Source organism: Plodia interpunctella, chromosome 9, assembly GCF_027563975.2.
Source record: "Plodia interpunctella isolate USDA-ARS_2022_Savannah chromosome 9, ilPloInte3.2, whole genome shotgun sequence".
Classification (NCBI taxonomy): Eukaryota; Metazoa; Arthropoda; class Insecta; order Lepidoptera; family Pyralidae; genus Plodia; species Plodia interpunctella.
The window spans coordinates 2646617-2664766 of NC_071302.1; the positions used below are offsets into that span (position 1 = coordinate 2646617).

The 18150-nt window shown below is 34.8% G+C and overlaps 1 protein-coding gene across 1 annotated transcript in view; it reads right to left on the reverse strand.

Moving 5' to 3' along the window:
* Positions 1 to 765: 765 nt before the first annotated feature.
* LOC128672727 (C3 and PZP-like alpha-2-macroglobulin domain-containing protein 8) overlaps positions 766 to 18150 on the reverse strand; it is a 169529-nt gene continuing 152144 nt past the window's right edge. The window contains exons 15-27 of the mRNA XM_053750068.1: positions 14132 to 14282; positions 10996 to 11154; positions 9868 to 10065; positions 9335 to 9560; positions 8843 to 9131; positions 8206 to 8604; positions 8007 to 8116; positions 7701 to 7846; positions 6729 to 6921; positions 5307 to 5463; positions 4781 to 4932; positions 4279 to 4438; positions 766 to 4199 (exon numbers count right to left, since the gene is read on the reverse strand). Of these exons, the coding sequence (XP_053606043.1) occupies positions 2661 to 4199; positions 4279 to 4438; positions 4781 to 4932; positions 5307 to 5463; positions 6729 to 6921; positions 7701 to 7846; positions 8007 to 8116; positions 8206 to 8604; positions 8843 to 9131; positions 9335 to 9560; positions 9868 to 10065; positions 10996 to 11154; positions 14132 to 14282 (3879 nt within the window). The 3' untranslated portion in view covers positions 766 to 2660. The remainder of the gene's footprint in view (positions 4200 to 4278; positions 4439 to 4780; positions 4933 to 5306; positions 5464 to 6728; positions 6922 to 7700; positions 7847 to 8006; positions 8117 to 8205; positions 8605 to 8842; positions 9132 to 9334; positions 9561 to 9867; positions 10066 to 10995; positions 11155 to 14131; positions 14283 to 18150) is intronic.

The following is an 18150-nucleotide window of genomic DNA, read 5'->3' on the forward strand; positions in this document are numbered from 1 at the left end:
CATATTAAAAAATAATATTTTGGTAACATCAGCATACTTACATTAGACAATAAATATAATAGCACAATTAGCAAGTAAGATGAATATGAAATAAAAAACAATATTTCAATGTTTACGAAATAATGAGAATGAATTGTTGAAATAAAAAGTTCTCATTTCGTAAATCCTGATTTTGATCTAAGCATAATTAATTCTGAATATTAAGATTTCAAGACCTTACTTGATATTTTCGTGAAAGTTTTCCTGTTTTATCGCTTATATAATGGGCTTCCTTCTACCTACTCTGGGCCATATTGCACCAAGCTTAAAAATGTTGACAATTTCAATTACAAAACGTATTAACGTTTCATGGCACAATTAAAAAAAAAGAAACAATAAACATAATAATCATTGTCATCTCTCTTTCGAAAAATACCTGTATCATCAGTAAATATCTTTTCGCTGCACAAGATAAATTGTTCGACGTTTTCCTCATGGACAAATTAGTTGTGCCCATCCAGATCTATGTTCCTGACCTACTCGAGCAAATATGTTTAAACACCATGTTTAAAGTGGACAATGTTATAAAACATTTAATTTTATCTATATACTAGCTTTTACCCGCAGTGTCGCCTGCGCAATTTTACACGGCAACAGTATTTATTACATATAATCTCATTTTAATACACTAATATACCTGGCTATGGCGAAAGCATTTAGTTGGAATTACTGGGATTCAAGTAATCATAACAACACTTGTTAGATATTTGGACATTTATTTATTTTAAGAAGTATGAATAAAACAGCAAATAGGTGGTACCTCTTTATATTTTCTATTAATAAGATCTGTGTCAGTACATCGAGTTTCGATACTTAGTGAGCGACTAGTTTATTTGTAAGCACAAACATTAAATTTCTTACAAACTATACCTTACTCTCACAAAGAAATTTTTACATTTCAAATTGACAAGATCTTTTGCACAAGCACCTAGTTTCATACAACCTTACATTTACACATATATTTCGAGTTAATAGTATTTAAATCTATGAAAAATTATGATACATATAAAGGTGACTAGAATCAAAGAAGGTCGTGATTAATTGCAATCAAAAGTATTTTTAACACGCTCTTTATCATACAGATTTTAACATTTTTTATCTTATTGAAGAATTTGTGTAAGATTTTCTTGTGATAGAAGTAAAGACATTTAGTGTCTAATTACATTGTGAGATGATTAAAGAACATTATATTCTTTCGTATACAGAAAAGTTACTAATTTTTTTCTAAAAATACTTTTGAGTGCAATTGGAACACAATTAGATAATACTTATCGTAATTAATTAAATCATATATCTGACAGTTTACATCAGTGTGTGATGTTGCATTTAAGAATTATATTAAAGACCATTTATTACAATACAAATACACGTCTTTATTGTTCAACGTTCACACACAAAACTTTAAGTAAATACATTTAGTAAAATTTACAATGACAATTAGAATATGACACGATTTGCACAAAACTGAGTACTAAGGTTTCTAAAAGGAATACAAATTAAAATCGACAGTAAACAAATTATGTGCCCAATAATAAATAACATGAAATATTATATGAAAATAAAATATAAGTATTTACTAAATACACTAACAATAATAAAACAAGAAATACAGAAGATAGAAAAACAACCAGTCTTAATACGAAAATGGAAAGAAATGATTTTGATAGATATTATTAATATAAAAAAGACACATACGTTACATACACTGACATCGAATTAAGATGACACCATCGTCAGACAATCACTGTCGATCTTAATTTCAGATGAACCAAAAATATTCTAGATAGAGCTACTAGTAAGAAACTACAATTTACATACATAGAAGACGATAGATTAGACGGATGGAAATTCTGGGGCATCATAGCATTACATTACAACTCTATAGAACACTAGTTTTCATTTTATTTCTAAAGGGTATATATATTTAATCTCCTAAAACAAAAGAAAATAGAAACGACTAATTTCATAAAGGTTTATAGGGATTTTGGCATCTCGCATCTTAACTATTGCAAACATTGAAAAATTATAGTAGAAGTTAACGTAGAATCTAACAAGATGTACCTAAGATTCCTTTTTTTTCGAAATAAAAATAAAGTTAGTTAAAAATAAAATTGGCAATTCTTAAGTTACTAATATCTTTAGCATTCTAGCTAGTCTGATAATTTCAGAAATCCTACTTTTGCTCAAGCCATACTATTCACTTAGATAGCGGACAATCTGACAAATTGATGTCCAATATATCTAAAAGATTAGAATTCATTTCTCATTCTACAAAAGCCATTCCCTACCTAATCTTGAACCAGTAATATAAAGATAAAAAATTGGGAATTAAAAAAAAATTGAGCAATTGGGCACAAAACTCTCTTATTACTCACAGCGCATATTCTTAAAATTTAATCTATATTAGAGCTTAATAATACTATTTACAAACACCCAATTGTAACCAAATACAAATAATTAGTGCACTAAACGTAATATTTATTCTAACAACCAACAATCAGTGTGCTTAGGAATTTTCGTGTAGACTGAGTATCAACAATTCAGTATAGGTTTAGTGACGTGAATGTTATAAAAATATTTAATGAAGTCTTTGTGTCTTACATATTACATAACAATAGAATTTATAATGATCGATTGTCATTTTGCGCTACATCTGACACGTTTTGTGCTAAAATATTTAGTTTGTTGTGAATTTGTAACTTATCATCTAGTTTATCATTATCTGAACCCTCTTTGAGGAGCTCCCATAAGTTATTCTTATCAAGTATTTCGAAACCACCTTTATTTTCAGGTGCAATATCTGATTTAGGAGGATCAGACAATATCTTTGAGGTTTCAGAAATCGGTGTGGGCGGCACTTTATGAATTTCTTTATTTATAGATTTTAAAGTTTTCGTTGTAACTGTTTCTGAATTGAGGCTTTTCATTTTTGTGTTATTAATTTTTGAGTCTGAAATTGTTACCTTTTTAGTAGAATTCGTGGAACTGATATTGATATCAGCATCAATCATTAAAGGGACAATCTTTTTCTTTAGCGTGTTTGGTTTAGGCTTTTTAGCCTTGTAATGAATTGTTTTAATATTACTGTTAGTGATTGCTGTAATTGTATGAGGTATAGTAGAGGTCTCTAAATGTGAATTAAGAGTTTTGTTAGTTTTTGTTACATTGTCATAAGAGATAGTTCCTTTTACATAATTAGTAGAATTTTTAGGAGAAATGTTGTCCTGAGATATTAAAACATTACTTGAATTTACATTTTTAACTATATTGGTAAATTTGGTTGGTTGAGATTCCATTGAATTAAGTGTTATATTTTTTTGTTTACCCGAATCAATCGTAACGCTGTGATCAACACTTTTAGATTTTGCAAAGAATTTTTCTTGTTTATCTCCGTACGTTGCTTTAAGTGTACCTTTTCGTCTTGGAAGTGGTTTTTTCTTAATATTTTCTTTCCTATAGAGCAACTTTGATACAGGCAATTTCTGAACAATTAGTTCTCCATTTGGATTGGAGACAATAGGCGTGATATTATTATCAATTTTTTGAATCTGTGAGGTATTTACAAAAGTGGCTGTCGGGATAATAATTGGATCATCACGGTCTTTTTCTACCATAGCATTCGTGGTATTACTTATTACTTTACTGGGATTGAAAATTTGATTTTTGTTATTAATAAGGCTTTTTTGTGTGGTGATAGAAACATTTGTTGTTAATACAGTCGTAGTAGTAGGTGAATTTGTTGTTGATATTTCAGTAGCCACGGTTTGTATAGTAGAAACTGTTGCATTTTCTGTAATAACTTCTGTCGCTTCACTTGTAGTCGTAGCAGGTTGACTAGTAGTTGATAATTTGTTATAGGTTGTTTTAACATGCTTCTTAAATTCATAATCCCTACTACAAATACGTCCACACTCACATATATTATCTATATTTGCCGTGGTTTTGAGACCGGAAAGTTCAGTCTTTTCAAACCAGGTGATAAAATCATCGTCAGTGATTCCTCTGAGAAGTGGGCTTCCAGGCCTCGCGTGGAAAAAGGTTTCAACTGCCAAATCTGGTCGAGTAGATGGATATATCTTGGCGAATGCTGGACGTAAGCTCGTAATGATGTATTTAGATCTTGCTTCATAAGTAACGCAGACTGGGCAAGTAGAGCTTATCTGTAAGAGGTAAAAGAAACAATTTTAAGTATTCTCTATTAGACCAATAACAGTGTGAAAAAAAAATTGTAATACTTACATTAGCAAACACGAACCAAACAGACTCTCCTCTGGAGCCGTAATGAAGATCAGCAAAAGTGGCGCCATCTAACACCACCGGGTTTACGGAGTAAAGCTCATAGCCGGAGAATAATGATGACTCGAGGCGTAGGATACCAGATCGCTCTTTGCCTTTCCATCTGTTCAGTAAAGTATAAAATAAATGCAAAAGTTACTATGATAGAAAATTATGCTATTCGGATCTATGTTTCAATATAACTCATAGTAATTGTCCAACAAATATTTTTCTTTTTTTGTCTACTACCAATATTATAAATGCGAAAGTTTGTGAGGTTGTGAGGTGTATGTGTGTATGTTTGTTACTCTTTCACGCGAAATCTACTGGACGAATTGCTATAAAATTTGGTACACGAGTAGAATATAATCTGAAATAATACATGGGGTACTTTTTATCCCGAAATTCTTACGGGAGCGAAACCTCAGAGCGCAGCTAGTTTTAAAATGAATTTGTGTAAACTTACTTGAAGCAAGTTTTGATGATCAGCGTGGGGAGATTGCCCTGCAAGTCCTCGATGCTGCTGCGCTCGGGTCGGATCTCCTCAATGATCGCCGCTTGAATATTTAGCAGGGCGTTTTCTGGCTTCGGAGTGTATGTGGAGTATGATATTGTGCCCTGAAATTGTAATTAATTGGTTGATATTATAACTATTTTCACCGATCGCGTTGGAATCACCTCCAAAGATAACAATTGTTTCATGTCAAAGAAAGAATGCCCAAGTGAGGATATAACTCAGAAACTGTTTGTTTTACCTCTTTTCAAACCAAGACACATCACTGTCTTGCCCTATGTATCCCAACCACGCTGAAAGACCAGTATGACGTCACAGCTAGTGTTGTATCGATTTCGTCTTGTTGGGTTTTACAAATCTAAATTGTCAAGTTCACATACTAATCTTATATGTACGTGTATTATATTATATTTAGGCAGCAGCATATGGTGTTAGCCCAATTATGAATATAGTTACACTAATATGATAGGTAGGTTACCTGAACAGTGGCACAGCCAGCGCCAGTAGCGTATACGAATACTTTTGTTGGTAAACCAGGAAGTTGTAGTGGTCTGGGTGGAGTCTTTGCTCGTAACTCCAATGTGTCTGTTAGCTCCATGCCGGCCGTCGCTAGAGACACTGTTAGTGCTCTGTGCCTGTGGAAGTGATGGGATTAATAAATAAATAAAATAATAAATTAGTGAGACTAATTCTGTACTAGTGAAATATTGTTGCAAGTTCGGTAATTGAACGGGGTTCAGCAATGTGACTGAACTACAACAAATCCTAATCCTAAAAAATATTTAAAATGCAAAATTAAAAATTTTTTTTGTTACCTCTTCACGCTTTACCTGCTCAACCAATCTTGTTACGTACACGTAGTTTGAATTACGGAGTTGGACATAGGGTACTAATTGTCCCGAAATTTCCCTGGGACCGGCGCCCCGGGGCGCAGCTAGTTACCGTTAAAAGCGGTATATTACTCAGCACCATTGGTAGTACTATTTCTCTATCAATTTCTAGTAATTAGTCTTATAACTTATAAAGCCGACCTGTCATGAGCCAAAGCAGTGTACTGCGCGGCGGCCGTAGTCGCACTGTATACTGCAGCTTAGTGCAACATGGACGCTTCACAAAAGAGTAATCTGAAAATTTCTTCTTCAGCTTCCAGCAATAATTCATATTTCATGAAGTTCTCCTAAGGCTATATGCCTGCCTCGTATACTAAAACCTACCGGTCGTGAGCCAAAGCAGCGTACTGGGCAGCGGCTTTAGTAGCAATACGAGTATATGCCAAACTGGGGTGCCGCTGCAGCGTGGAGGCGCGGTAGTGGAGGAAGGCCACCGACAGCCCGTAGCGATAACTAAATCATATTTCTAGAAAAGTCCATTTGAGCCGCATGCTTGTTTGCTTTATTCGTAGCATTAAAAAATCGAATTGAAAATGACAGCCTAACTCGTAATGTAGGTAACCTAGGTGTCTCCAATGTGGACGCTCCATAATGAAGCAATCTAGAAATTTCTCCGTCATTCTGTGGCGGCATCTACGATGCCACATGCACAACGCCGCAGATGTAAAACCCGACCAAATGCAACGAATGACAAGCCACACAAGTGATCCACGACTCTACGGACAGATGGCACCACGGTCGACTCACTACCAGAAGCTAACAAGCCTAGACCGCGTAGATAGTGCGTTTTCGATTGGAAGCATAAATACAACCTCCGTTGGAGCCGTGCGGTTCCCCAGGCGCAACACCTAGCCTGGCGGGAAGATCTTGCCTTTGTGGCGGTCAAGCATAATCACCTAGCTTCCGCTACAATTATTTTTTCTTCTTTCCTGTTTCTTGCAATGAATCATATTTTGTATAGGTAATTAAACAGGCGTGATGCTAATAAGCATAACCTCTGTAAAACATACCTGTCGTGAGCCAAAGCAGCGTACTGGGCAGCGGCCTTAGTAGCGCTATATGCGAGACTGGGGTGCCGCTGCAGCGTGGAGGCGCGGTAGTAGAGGAAGCGCGCGGCCGCCTCGCCGTCCGCGAGCGCGCCGCGCGCGCACGCCGCGCGCAGCGCGCGCACGCCCGCCACGTACTGCTCCATCGTTACCGCTTCTGTTCAATGTTCATCATTGTTTATATGCGCTCGTGTTCCTCATTGAAGTCTCACTCATTTTAATTAGTTACAAAACTTGGGCATACAAATGCCCAATGGCGGGACATAGTGTACACTTTCACAATACCATGTCAACCTGTGTTACCTATGTTCACAAAATAAATGAATTTGAATTTGAAGTTTGTGGCGTATCTACACACTCCGAGACGTGAACAATAAGTAGGTAAGATAACAAGTAAAGATAGCTCACAGATTTTATATTTTAAATAATGATATAATGTTATTTATAAATAAGACTAATATACTATATAAGACAAAATAAAATAAAGTTAGACCAACTTTGTGTCTCGTTTTATATCCCGCAACGAGTTCACTCCTTAAACACAGTTGTGTTCTCACGGAAGTGGAATTTGTTGTTGATGGTGGTGACATGTTCGCATGTAATCGAAGTTGTTTGAGCAGTGGTGGTGGAGTCAAATTCGCTTGTGATCGAAAGCTCCCAAGTTCGAATCCTACATGTGCCACATGTTGATGAATTCCAGCGAAGAACAACATCGCGAGAAAAACTGTATGTAGTACATAATTTGAAAACTAGTGAGTAAATAAGAGACTGTACAAACTCTGGTCTTAACCACTGACCCATCACCGCTACAATGATAGCTTATAAGTGCCAAACCATCCATTCATAGCCAAACCATGTGTCAGGCGATAATTGAAAACCCTAGCAAATTTTTATAGAAAAGATATATCGGATGTTAAACGTGACTTGATCGAATACCATAAGATGTTGTCTTGATGTTTCGAGAAGTTTCCTCCAATAGCCAATCAGCAGCATCTTTCCTCGGGGCGGGCCAGCCGAACTCCCCTTCTTCTGTAGTCGAAGCGTTTCTTAAAATTACGAGAGCTTCGGGAACTACTGGACTCCTGAAATTCAGATGTATATTTTGAGTTATTAATAATACAAAATATTCATTGACTACTTCAAACCGGTAGATTAATTGATTTGAATATCTCAAAGGTAGAAAGAATAAAATCTTGCAAATCAGTGAAAGTTTGTGAGAAAGTGTAAGTAACTAATGCCTACCTTGCAAGGACAAGTCCTAAAACGGCTGCGGCAAGAGCAGCTGGTGAAGTCAAATTGTATAAATTCTTCTCCAAATATATCTGTGCCTTTTTCGCAATTTCAGCATCCACCTGAAAATTTTCATAGAGAAAACAATATTTTCCATCATTTTTACCTTGTTATACTTTATTAGATATAATTTCTTGAAGTGTTTGCTTACCTCATTTTCCACACCAACTTCAAGCAGAGTAACCAAAGTTTCAGCAGTCACTTCGACTGTTCTTTCCCACTCTATTTCTTCCTCAGTCATATTTCCATCTTTGTTGTAATAATAATATTCATTGACATCAACTTCTTTCCCTGTTCCGTTAGCTTTCTTCAATTCAACTGGATAATAATCAACTTCTTTGTCAGCAGCTAAAGGAGTAAATGATCCATCTGAATTTTGTCTTAATTGAATCCACTTCTTAATTTTTTGGAGTAGATCAGGGTCTATTGGATAATAAGCCTGTATTTTTGTGAGGATTTCCAAAATCTTGATAGTCGACAAATGACTGCTCATTGCTGGATGGTCACTGAATGAATTGTCACTCTTCCTGAACGACAGAAGTACTTGAACCTGAAACAAGTACATAAATGTAAGTACGTAAATGAAACTTTGTATTCCAAATCTATAAACTATTTTCTTTATATTCAGTTGATATTATTAAATTGTAACTGTCTTTGATGTTAGGCGTTAGAGTTTTTATTGATATTATTTTATTAAATTAATATGCATAAGTCTAAATAGTAGTTTCTGATATCACAGTAATTTGATACAACTGTGAATTTTATTTTCACATAGTAAGTAAACTTGCCTGTTCGGGCAATTTCTTCAAAATCTTCTCCCTTTCAGCTTCATCCACTAAATGCGGTATATGCTCCAAAGCCAACAGCGGAGCTAAACTAGCTGACGCAGCAGATAATTGTGAATCCCTCCACACCTCCGCCCATTGGTCGGTTGAATCTGTCTGCAGGCTGTAGAGTGGTAGATGTAGTCCACCAGACACTAAAAGAGTTCCACTGGCAGAGCCTGGGACTACGCCGTGAGGAAGACCAAGTTCAAGGACTTGAGAGAAGCCAGCTTCTTCGTTGAAATTCCATATCCTAAAAACGATAGGAATGAATAATGTAGAAAGGCAAGGTGAAAAACAAAATGACTAATGTATGAGATTAAACAAACGTATTTTCTTATATTTGCATATTTACTTTATTTTGATATTACGAAAAATATACATACTATTTAAATATTTTGACAAAAAATTATATGATCTTTTGTCAATATATTTCAACTAATTCTGAGGATTTACCTGAAATCAGCTTTATCACCCCAGAGCGCGCTGAAGCCGACATATTTGATCCTCATCTCGGAACTAAGAGGCCAGACCAGCAGCCTCCTCTCCGAAGGCGCCGCCCCTCTCCCCACGGACAACCTCCCCCCCTCCCACCAAACCCACCAGGCACACCAACTATCGCTTCCAGAACATTCTTCATCGCTCTCCGTTTGTTCTGCGCTCGCTAAATGCACGTCGTAGCCTGAAATTTTGTTATTCAATAGAGGGTTAATTACTTAAAGTAGTTTTCCGTAAAGAAGAATACACTGTGGGAATTGTGTGTAGTAATTTGGTAAGTCAATATGTGGTTAGTATATTTATTTTATCATATGGAGAGCTTAGTGTAGTACCTAGATAATAAAAGGTAAATATGATGAATCACAGTAATTAGTTTGAGTTTGTGGTCTTGTAGGGCGTTAATAATAATAAAACACGTGTAATCTTTCTCTAGGAGACTGAACTGAGGAATTCCGGACTCAAGTGGAGATGAGAGAAAACACGATACTAACCGTGTTTCCCCTTAGCAATCCAAACGCGGCTCCTCTCGAATACAACTCTGTACATGTCGTCGGAAGGTTCACGAACATCCGACAGTGCCACGTGCGCTGCCCCTTGAGACTTGAGCTCCAAGACGAGACCAGCTCTGTTCCTTGGTGCGGAGACCCATTGCCACTCCCAGGAACCACGGGTGGAGACTGCTATATGTTCTGGAATTCGATTTAGAAATTACATTTAATGCTAGTATTGATGTAATTGATCTTTACGTTATTTGGTAAGTATGGTAAAATGAAATTATTAAAATAAGAGATTGTTCGTTCTACAATTCGGTCGATTTTGTAAAATACTTAAATAATAAAACTACATTCAAATGAAGACTTTAATTTAAAACCTAATATAACCGGTTGTTGAGCATGGGTTTAATATCCTACGAAAGGAAGTTCTCTTTTATATAAAAGTTGTTTAATTAAATAATTACCTACAGTCCTTCAGATAAAGTAAACAAGCCAGATCAATTAGACTTAAATATCAATACAGCGAAACAAAGAAAATGGGTTCATTGTTTTTGTAAACAACAAAAGCTTTCTAAGAATATATTTTTAATCTTAGCCATTGTACTTGAAATGTATCTTTACAGGCTTTTATAATTCTCTTTAAGATATTGAATTTCGCAGTTGGCTAATGTAAAGCAAAATCACGAAATCTACTTTTGACTTTATGCCGAAAATATTTTCTAGCCATGTCGCATTGATTATATGTCGCATAGAAGCCTACCTAATACTATCTAATACTATGTCTCCGAGGAGTACACGAAATCGAGCACAGTCGATGAAAACGTTAAGTAATCATCGAAAGTCTGATTAATTTAAAGATTGTTTATGAAAAACGATTAGTTCCATTTTTAGCTCAAAAGTTTGTAGTACTTCCCATTTTATCGCAATAAATAACATTAATAGCCTGTCACCGTTGACAAAGCTATATTATTTATTAAATTACGATTCAATATTTCCGTCATCTTCGGCGTTCCCCAAGGCTCTGATGTCAGCCCTTACCTATGTGTTATATACACTAATGTCATCGTCTAATATCTAACATCCCACTCATGAAATATTCTAAATTTTGTTTTTTTTTTAACTCACCGTTGGCACAAAAGTAGGCACTCTGAGTATCACTCCTGTGTAGTCCTTCAGGCAGGACCAGCACGCTGGCGGACCTGATGACGGAGCCAACCAGGGTCTCGTTGTTGAATGACGTATACGAAACTGAGCAGTTGTCAGCGCTATAACCGGTGACTTCCACTGGAATGACAAGAAAAGAATTATTATAATTTTCAAACCAGATTCACGTTTTGCTTGAATACTCTAGATTACAGACCAATTAGATATAATTGAAAGTGTATATTTAAATCATTATAAGGCTAATTTATTAAAGTCACCTAAAGCCATCTGACATGAATTTTAATACTCATGCAGGATTCGAAGCTAGATCATTCAATCACAGCTATAATCACTGGACCACCACCTTCAATATTATGAAACACTGGTTTATTTTAAGTTTTGAAAATTCTAATGACGAAATGTAATTTAATAAAAACTCTTTTTGATGATAAATGATTATTTCATTTGAAGTTTTCCATTTGAAAGATGTGTATCTTACTGCTATATATAAGAGTTTAGTTACAGTTTGAAAAATGTCTACGTGATAAATGTGCCTTGGATAGTTGTTGAAAGAAGTTTTCTATCGTTTCTAGATAATATTAAGTGATTTATGGTTGTTAAAGACTTTTTAATATTATTAAAGGATATAGATATATTTAAATGTTTTATGCTTTTAGTGATATTGTGAGTAATATTACTTACAGTACTATTGGAAGTAAACGTTAGTTAAATATAGATGTGTTGTCATTTCATTTAAAATCCATAAGGTTAAAGATAAAAGACACAATGACGACTTCCCGTTTACAATAATATTGTCAGTATGCTATAAATCAAGCAATTCTGCATTCAACCTAGTTCCATTTTTATACCATCGACACTCATAACTTGCGTCGTAATGCAGGCCAACATAAAATTACTTTATTCCCAGTGCTCCTTTCAACTCCTGACGCAGCATTTTTATCTCTATTCTTTATGATTATGACAGTACGAGTTCTAGTCGGCGCAAGATGTAGAGTGAAGCGGAATAAAAATCAATAATAAAATATGGAGTGTCATGTTTTTAAGACATTTGACACAGAAACGTTTTTCTATGTGTAAATGTCTATTTAAAAGCATCAAAAAGTATTTTAGAAAAATATGTGGAGATAAAGCCATAATAAACATTCTCAAGAACACGAATCTCTCTCATGTGTTAAGAATACGCATCCACGATCGTTTAAGCGGATACTGAAAAAAAATTATTTTATTTTTTGCTCAGAAATTATGAAGGCTTAAATTTTTTACATTATTTAGCTGTGTTATTACTGGCCACTACAAAAAAAAAAGGAATCCGCTGCCACCGCCTCATCTTGTTACTTGCTCACATTGCGTGGGATCACAAATGGCTCTCTAGAATACTATCGCAGTGGAGTAATAGAATCCACCGCAGCCGTAGGAAACACTTGGAAAGCAATTGAACTTTTATATGGTTTATTATCAGGTGGCCGGGAAACGGTAGCTGTTTTCATGTTTATATCTTTTATTCAGATTGCGTTCGCGACAGTGAGCTTTTATTATGTAGGATGCTTTATTGAAAGAAATACAAGAATATTTTATTATTTTTACTTGTTATAATTCACGAGCAATGATTGTGAGGAGATTTTAAACATCGTAGTATTTTCATGATGAAAAGTTTATATAAATCGTCATACAGGAAATTAAATATGCAAAAATAATGGAACTTTTAAATTCTTCTCTATTAGAAAATGACTCTTTACATAATTAACAATTTTAGAGTATGATATTAGCATTATAATTATTATTACAAGGAAACAACAAAGTAAGATAACCTTATTAAGAACTTTGTATCAGTAAATGGAATATAAACTTCGCGAGGCTGTTGACGTAGCATTGTTGGCAAGACAAACTCTTAGATGAAATTTCTAGCAAAATACGGGTGACTACTCAATTTTACGAGGATTTGCGCCGTAAAGGACAAAATCTTGCAATGTATGGCCATATTGTCCGGGAGGAATACATGGTACGTTTTGTGTTATCTACAAAACGAGTCCAATTTTGTTTTGATGAAATGGCGAAGAAGAGCGTTTTGTATGTTTACATTAAGGTTGACGCCTTTATTTGATAAGAATTTGTAGAACAGAAAATAAGTAAATAAATCTAGATATGACAAAGTAAACTTCATGAATATTGTTCATCACAGAAATCAAAAATTAGGAACATAATCAAGGAACGAGCTGAAACAAATTTTATAATTGTGTATTGTGTTCAAAACAACTACTTCCTACTCAACCTACTCGATTCCCATTGTATCAATTGCCTATTGTAAATGTTAATAATTTTCAAATGTTCTCAATTACAAATCCAGCAATAATTCGTCAGGATTTACTGCTACTTTCCTTCGTAAGATCTCACTTGTAACACCTCAAACTTAGGGTGTCCTTAATTCTGCAATTATGTTGAAACATCTCCGGAAAGATCGCTCCGCTGGCTTCATTAAAATATTTTGCTCTACGGATTACGAAGTTAAGATTTCAACATTTTTTCCTCCCGTCTTCTTTTTCTTAATTAAGACACTTGTTATTGTAAGCGCTATTTTTTAATTTTATAAGAAGATGAACTTGTTGATTTTCAAGAAATAACAATGGTAAAGGTAATTCATTATAGTGACACCATATATGCATGATATAATATCCTTAGTTTTGTAAGTAATGTAATTTGAAAGTTTCTAGTAGTACGTTGAATTGGTTTTAATTTTATTTATGTAGTTTTATCATTTTTATAAAATATACCAGTTTAATGAATGGTCACGACACTATGATTTGTTACAACGTTTTATGATTTGTTACAACACGCGCCTGCGTGTTGTAAGTTGTAGGCTTAATAAGGATACATAGAAATTAATTTATAGATAGAAGTATTTACGTATATGTCAACGTAAGTAACTTATTTCTAGAAAATTTCAGAAGAATATAAAATTACTAACCATATATTGTTTCTTATTCGAAGCATGCATCCAATTGAGAGCCTCTTCGTCGATCAATGTGAAAGCGTTTAGTGACGTAGTAAACCCCAGTTTTAAAAGCAATGTCTTATTGGCAAAGTTCTAAAAGTCACTTACCAGTGATATTCTTCCTTCCTGGGGTGTTGACAGCTACCCTAACCACCAATTGAGTGCCGCCTCGTGGACCAAGCCGGAGACGTTCAGTGACATAGAGAGCGCCCGTGCTCGCGAAAGCTGCGCCCGCGCTTAGAGCTAGCAGAGCGGTCACCTGGGATCAAATGCCAAAAATACTTGAAGAAAAAATTCGCACGTATGTTACTGGTTTTCAAGTTGAATTTGTGAAGAATAGATGTTCTGTTATTGATGTGACATGCAATATAATATAATATTTGTAAAATAATTAATAGCAGCTTTAAGTTTGCAGTTTTATTCACATGAAACAACTCTGTATCATTACGACCAGAAATAATATCAACGAACTTCGTCATACGAGCAAAGCCCTGGTCAAGAAGTAAATAACAGATCTGTTACAGTGTCTTCCTGATGAATATCCATCACAAGCGCAGCGGAGAGCTAGTTACTTCGAAGTACCTAATCTCAAGAGAAATTACCAAAACACAAACAAGTTAGACAACTGTCAATGTTTGTAAAGTTAATAGGCCATAAGGATGACATGACGTTGGTAAGGTATATCTTCTGGGTATTTCAATGTCGTAGGTTTGATCTCGAGGGTATTAACTTGGTATGAAGGGTCTTGTCAGTATAAATAGCGCACGATTCACGCTGTCTTTTCTGTGGCCATATCTCTTTCACAAAGAAGATACCTAATTCAGTTTGTCTTTCTTTCGCTCTTCGTCTTGATGTAACTGTAACTAGTATAGTCTCATATATATTTTGTCAACATTTTTACTTTTTGTATAATTGAAAGTATTTAAAAGTAAATCAAAAAATAAACAGAATCAGGATGTGACACGAGTCTGTAATGATAACACTCTCAAAAAATCTCATTTTCAAAAGAACATGAGTCTTGAGTCAATGACAAACATCCATGGAATAACATTGAATGGTGACTTGACAATATTAATGGAGATATACCCGTTCTGGGTATTCAACGTCGTCGTCGTGATCTATTCTGGGCCCTGAGGGTATAAGTCAACTTGTCCCTGCCTGTATTAATACCACAAAATTCGCGGGTTTTCTACAATATCTGTTAATATTGCGATTTCATGGAATTATTGAAATAATATTAGCATAATTCTTAGTATTAGTATTTATAAGATTTTTTAAACATAATCTCAGCTTAGAACTGAGGTGATCTTACTAGAATTATTAGTCAACAATCGATGGTACGTTAGCTTAGTATAGTTTATAATCACCTAAGTCGGCACCATTCAAATTAGATAGTACCATTCCGTCCGTTACAAGTTCCAACACAACCTTCGGCACGACATAGTTTATTCAGCGACTTCAAAAACTCATAAATTATTCTCGGAATCTCTAAAACAATGGCCACCCTACAATCGCGAGGTGATCTGAATGTTGATTCAACAGATATTTGCGCCAAAAGGGCGTCGCCACTCAAAATTTTAGGTACGATTGCTGCTGTGCTCTATGGGGCTCTTTTCAATAAAATTTCAGCGCTGCCAATGGAATATGAACGTTTTTAGTATGGATATCGCATAACAGTTGTTAGACCAACAAAAACAACTTTTCATATAGTAGCTACTTCGATAGATAATTTGACTCTGTTTTGAAAAGTAGTAAAAAAATGAACACAAACATGAACTGTCCTAAAAGTAAATTCCTTCAGCCAACCATTATATCAAAATATTAATGTAAATAAGGTGCAATAAATATAATTATTTAATATACGTATCAAAGTATTTGACTAATAAAAAAACAGTAAAGTATCATTTACGGCACTGCGTAATGTTATAATTATGAACGTCCTCGCGATAAGTTAGTATTTCGTAGGGTGTTCATTGAAAAGTGAACTTTCTGTACGTTAACATTACTTATTCTATGGTTGAATGTTGATTCAACAGATATTTGCGCCAATAAGGAAGGGCACAATCGTAGCCCCGAATTTTCCCCGGGCCATGACCCAATATCCTTGTGTAGATTAAACAGAGATTTGTATAGAGTTTAATAAATTATTCCCTTTGTTTTAGAAATTTAATATCGACTCGCTTTTATGGAGGAATATGAAAGGGAGGACGTTAATTTTCACTATAACTAAGACCTCTTTGCAAATTTTAATTATTCAAAGAAAGAAAGTATAACCTTTTTTATTATTCAAAGAAATTTGAAGCAAAGATGTCCTTAAAAACTGATACTATCTTTATTTAGACAAATGTAGTGAGGACAAAGAACATAGTAAAAGGCTTTGAATATTTAAATTTTAGCAGGATTCTTTCTTTTTCTGTTCGTAAAGATTTTAATTTTTAAAGAAAAATCTGTGCTATTTATGATGATACTGCAGTGATTTCGCAGTTTATTCGAAGTTAAGTACGTAGTTTTGGTAACTAACACGAAACAGATTTCAGTAAATGAGATTAATACATAACACCTACGTACATTACGAACTTTGTTCAAAGTTTGTCACCGCACATGTGACAGCGATTTGTTTGCGATCGACGTCGCTCTTCGAATCCCGATTAGGGATTCCGGCCGATCCCCCAAAACCCGGCAAATGGGGCGATTAGGCAATCTAACCCGGTTTAAGCGTTTCAAACTCGCGTCAGACCGCATGCCGCGAGTCGCACTTGTGGGGAATACACACTATCATTTAAATCAGAAATCATTTTCAGACAATGAAGGAAATGTGTTGTAAAAAATACAATTACAAATACTAGAATCTTCGTCTTGCGTAGACCGGAAAATTACGTAGGGAAATGTCTGGCCATGCCACTCTCGCCTGGCCCTGGGAGAAGGTTCAAACCCAAGAAATGCTGGTTTGATGTAGTCAAGGATAATATGCGTGCCAACAACTAATGACGGTGCGAAGTGGGGACTAAAATGTAGGAAAGCAAATCTTGGGCTCCAATGCTCAATGGCTGAAGAAGAAACCGGGAAGACGCTCAGATGAGGGAGACAAATGCGAGTTGTTGTGTTGTAGTTTGAATTTTTCTAAATCGACAGGCTAGATATTCTAGTCTGTTCTAGCCTAGATTGTTGAATTAGTTGATTGCTAATGATTTTTGAAGTTTCACTTGATAACTTAATTGTAGTCAAAAAGCATGTACCTACGTTAAATGTTTTACTTATAATTTGTTCAATTTTCATTCCCAACTATATTTACGAAAGTACCTTCGTCCTAAATAAACATTTAACATGTAACTACGTATATTTGCCATGATCACTAGATCGTAAGATGGTTTGTAAAACCACGTTACTAATTTATTTAACCTGCTAGCTCCGTATTGTATATAAACTTACGTCGTGCTAAGAGTGGGTTAAGTTAAAGTTAAAACCTGCTCAGAAGTGTCTCTCTCTGCAGAAGAAATGACGCTAGAAATACAAAAACTAGTCAATTATTTATTTAATCTATATGCCTTCATCTTGCTAATTATAAATGCGAAAGATTGTGAGTGTGTCTTTGACGCAAAATCTACCGACCGATTGTTATGAAATTTGGTACACAAATAGCATATAATTTAGAATAAAACGTAGGGTACTTTTAACACGAAATTCCCCACGGTCGCAAAGACCCGGGGCCCAGGTAGTAACAAATAAATCGTATATATATATATATATATATATATATATATATATATATATATATATATATATATATATATATATATATGCTTATATATTTATAATAACCTACCTTTGTAATTGTGAGCAGGAACAGTGAGCTAAAGCATTCTCTTATTAAATCTCCTCTCTCTGAAGAAATCGCTTAAGAAAAAGCAAGGCAAATTTCTAATCAATAAAATCCAATCTTGGTTCTATTTTCTAGCAAAGTATTAACTGAGGAAGTGGATCACTGTGCCAACGGATATGAAGTTGGAGCCAAGCCTTGCACAAAAGAACTGATTATCTAGATAGGATCTTATGCAGGAAATTGAAATTTTGTACCATAAAGAGTGCAATTGCTTGCTGTCTGGAGACGAACTTTGAGATTTTAGAAC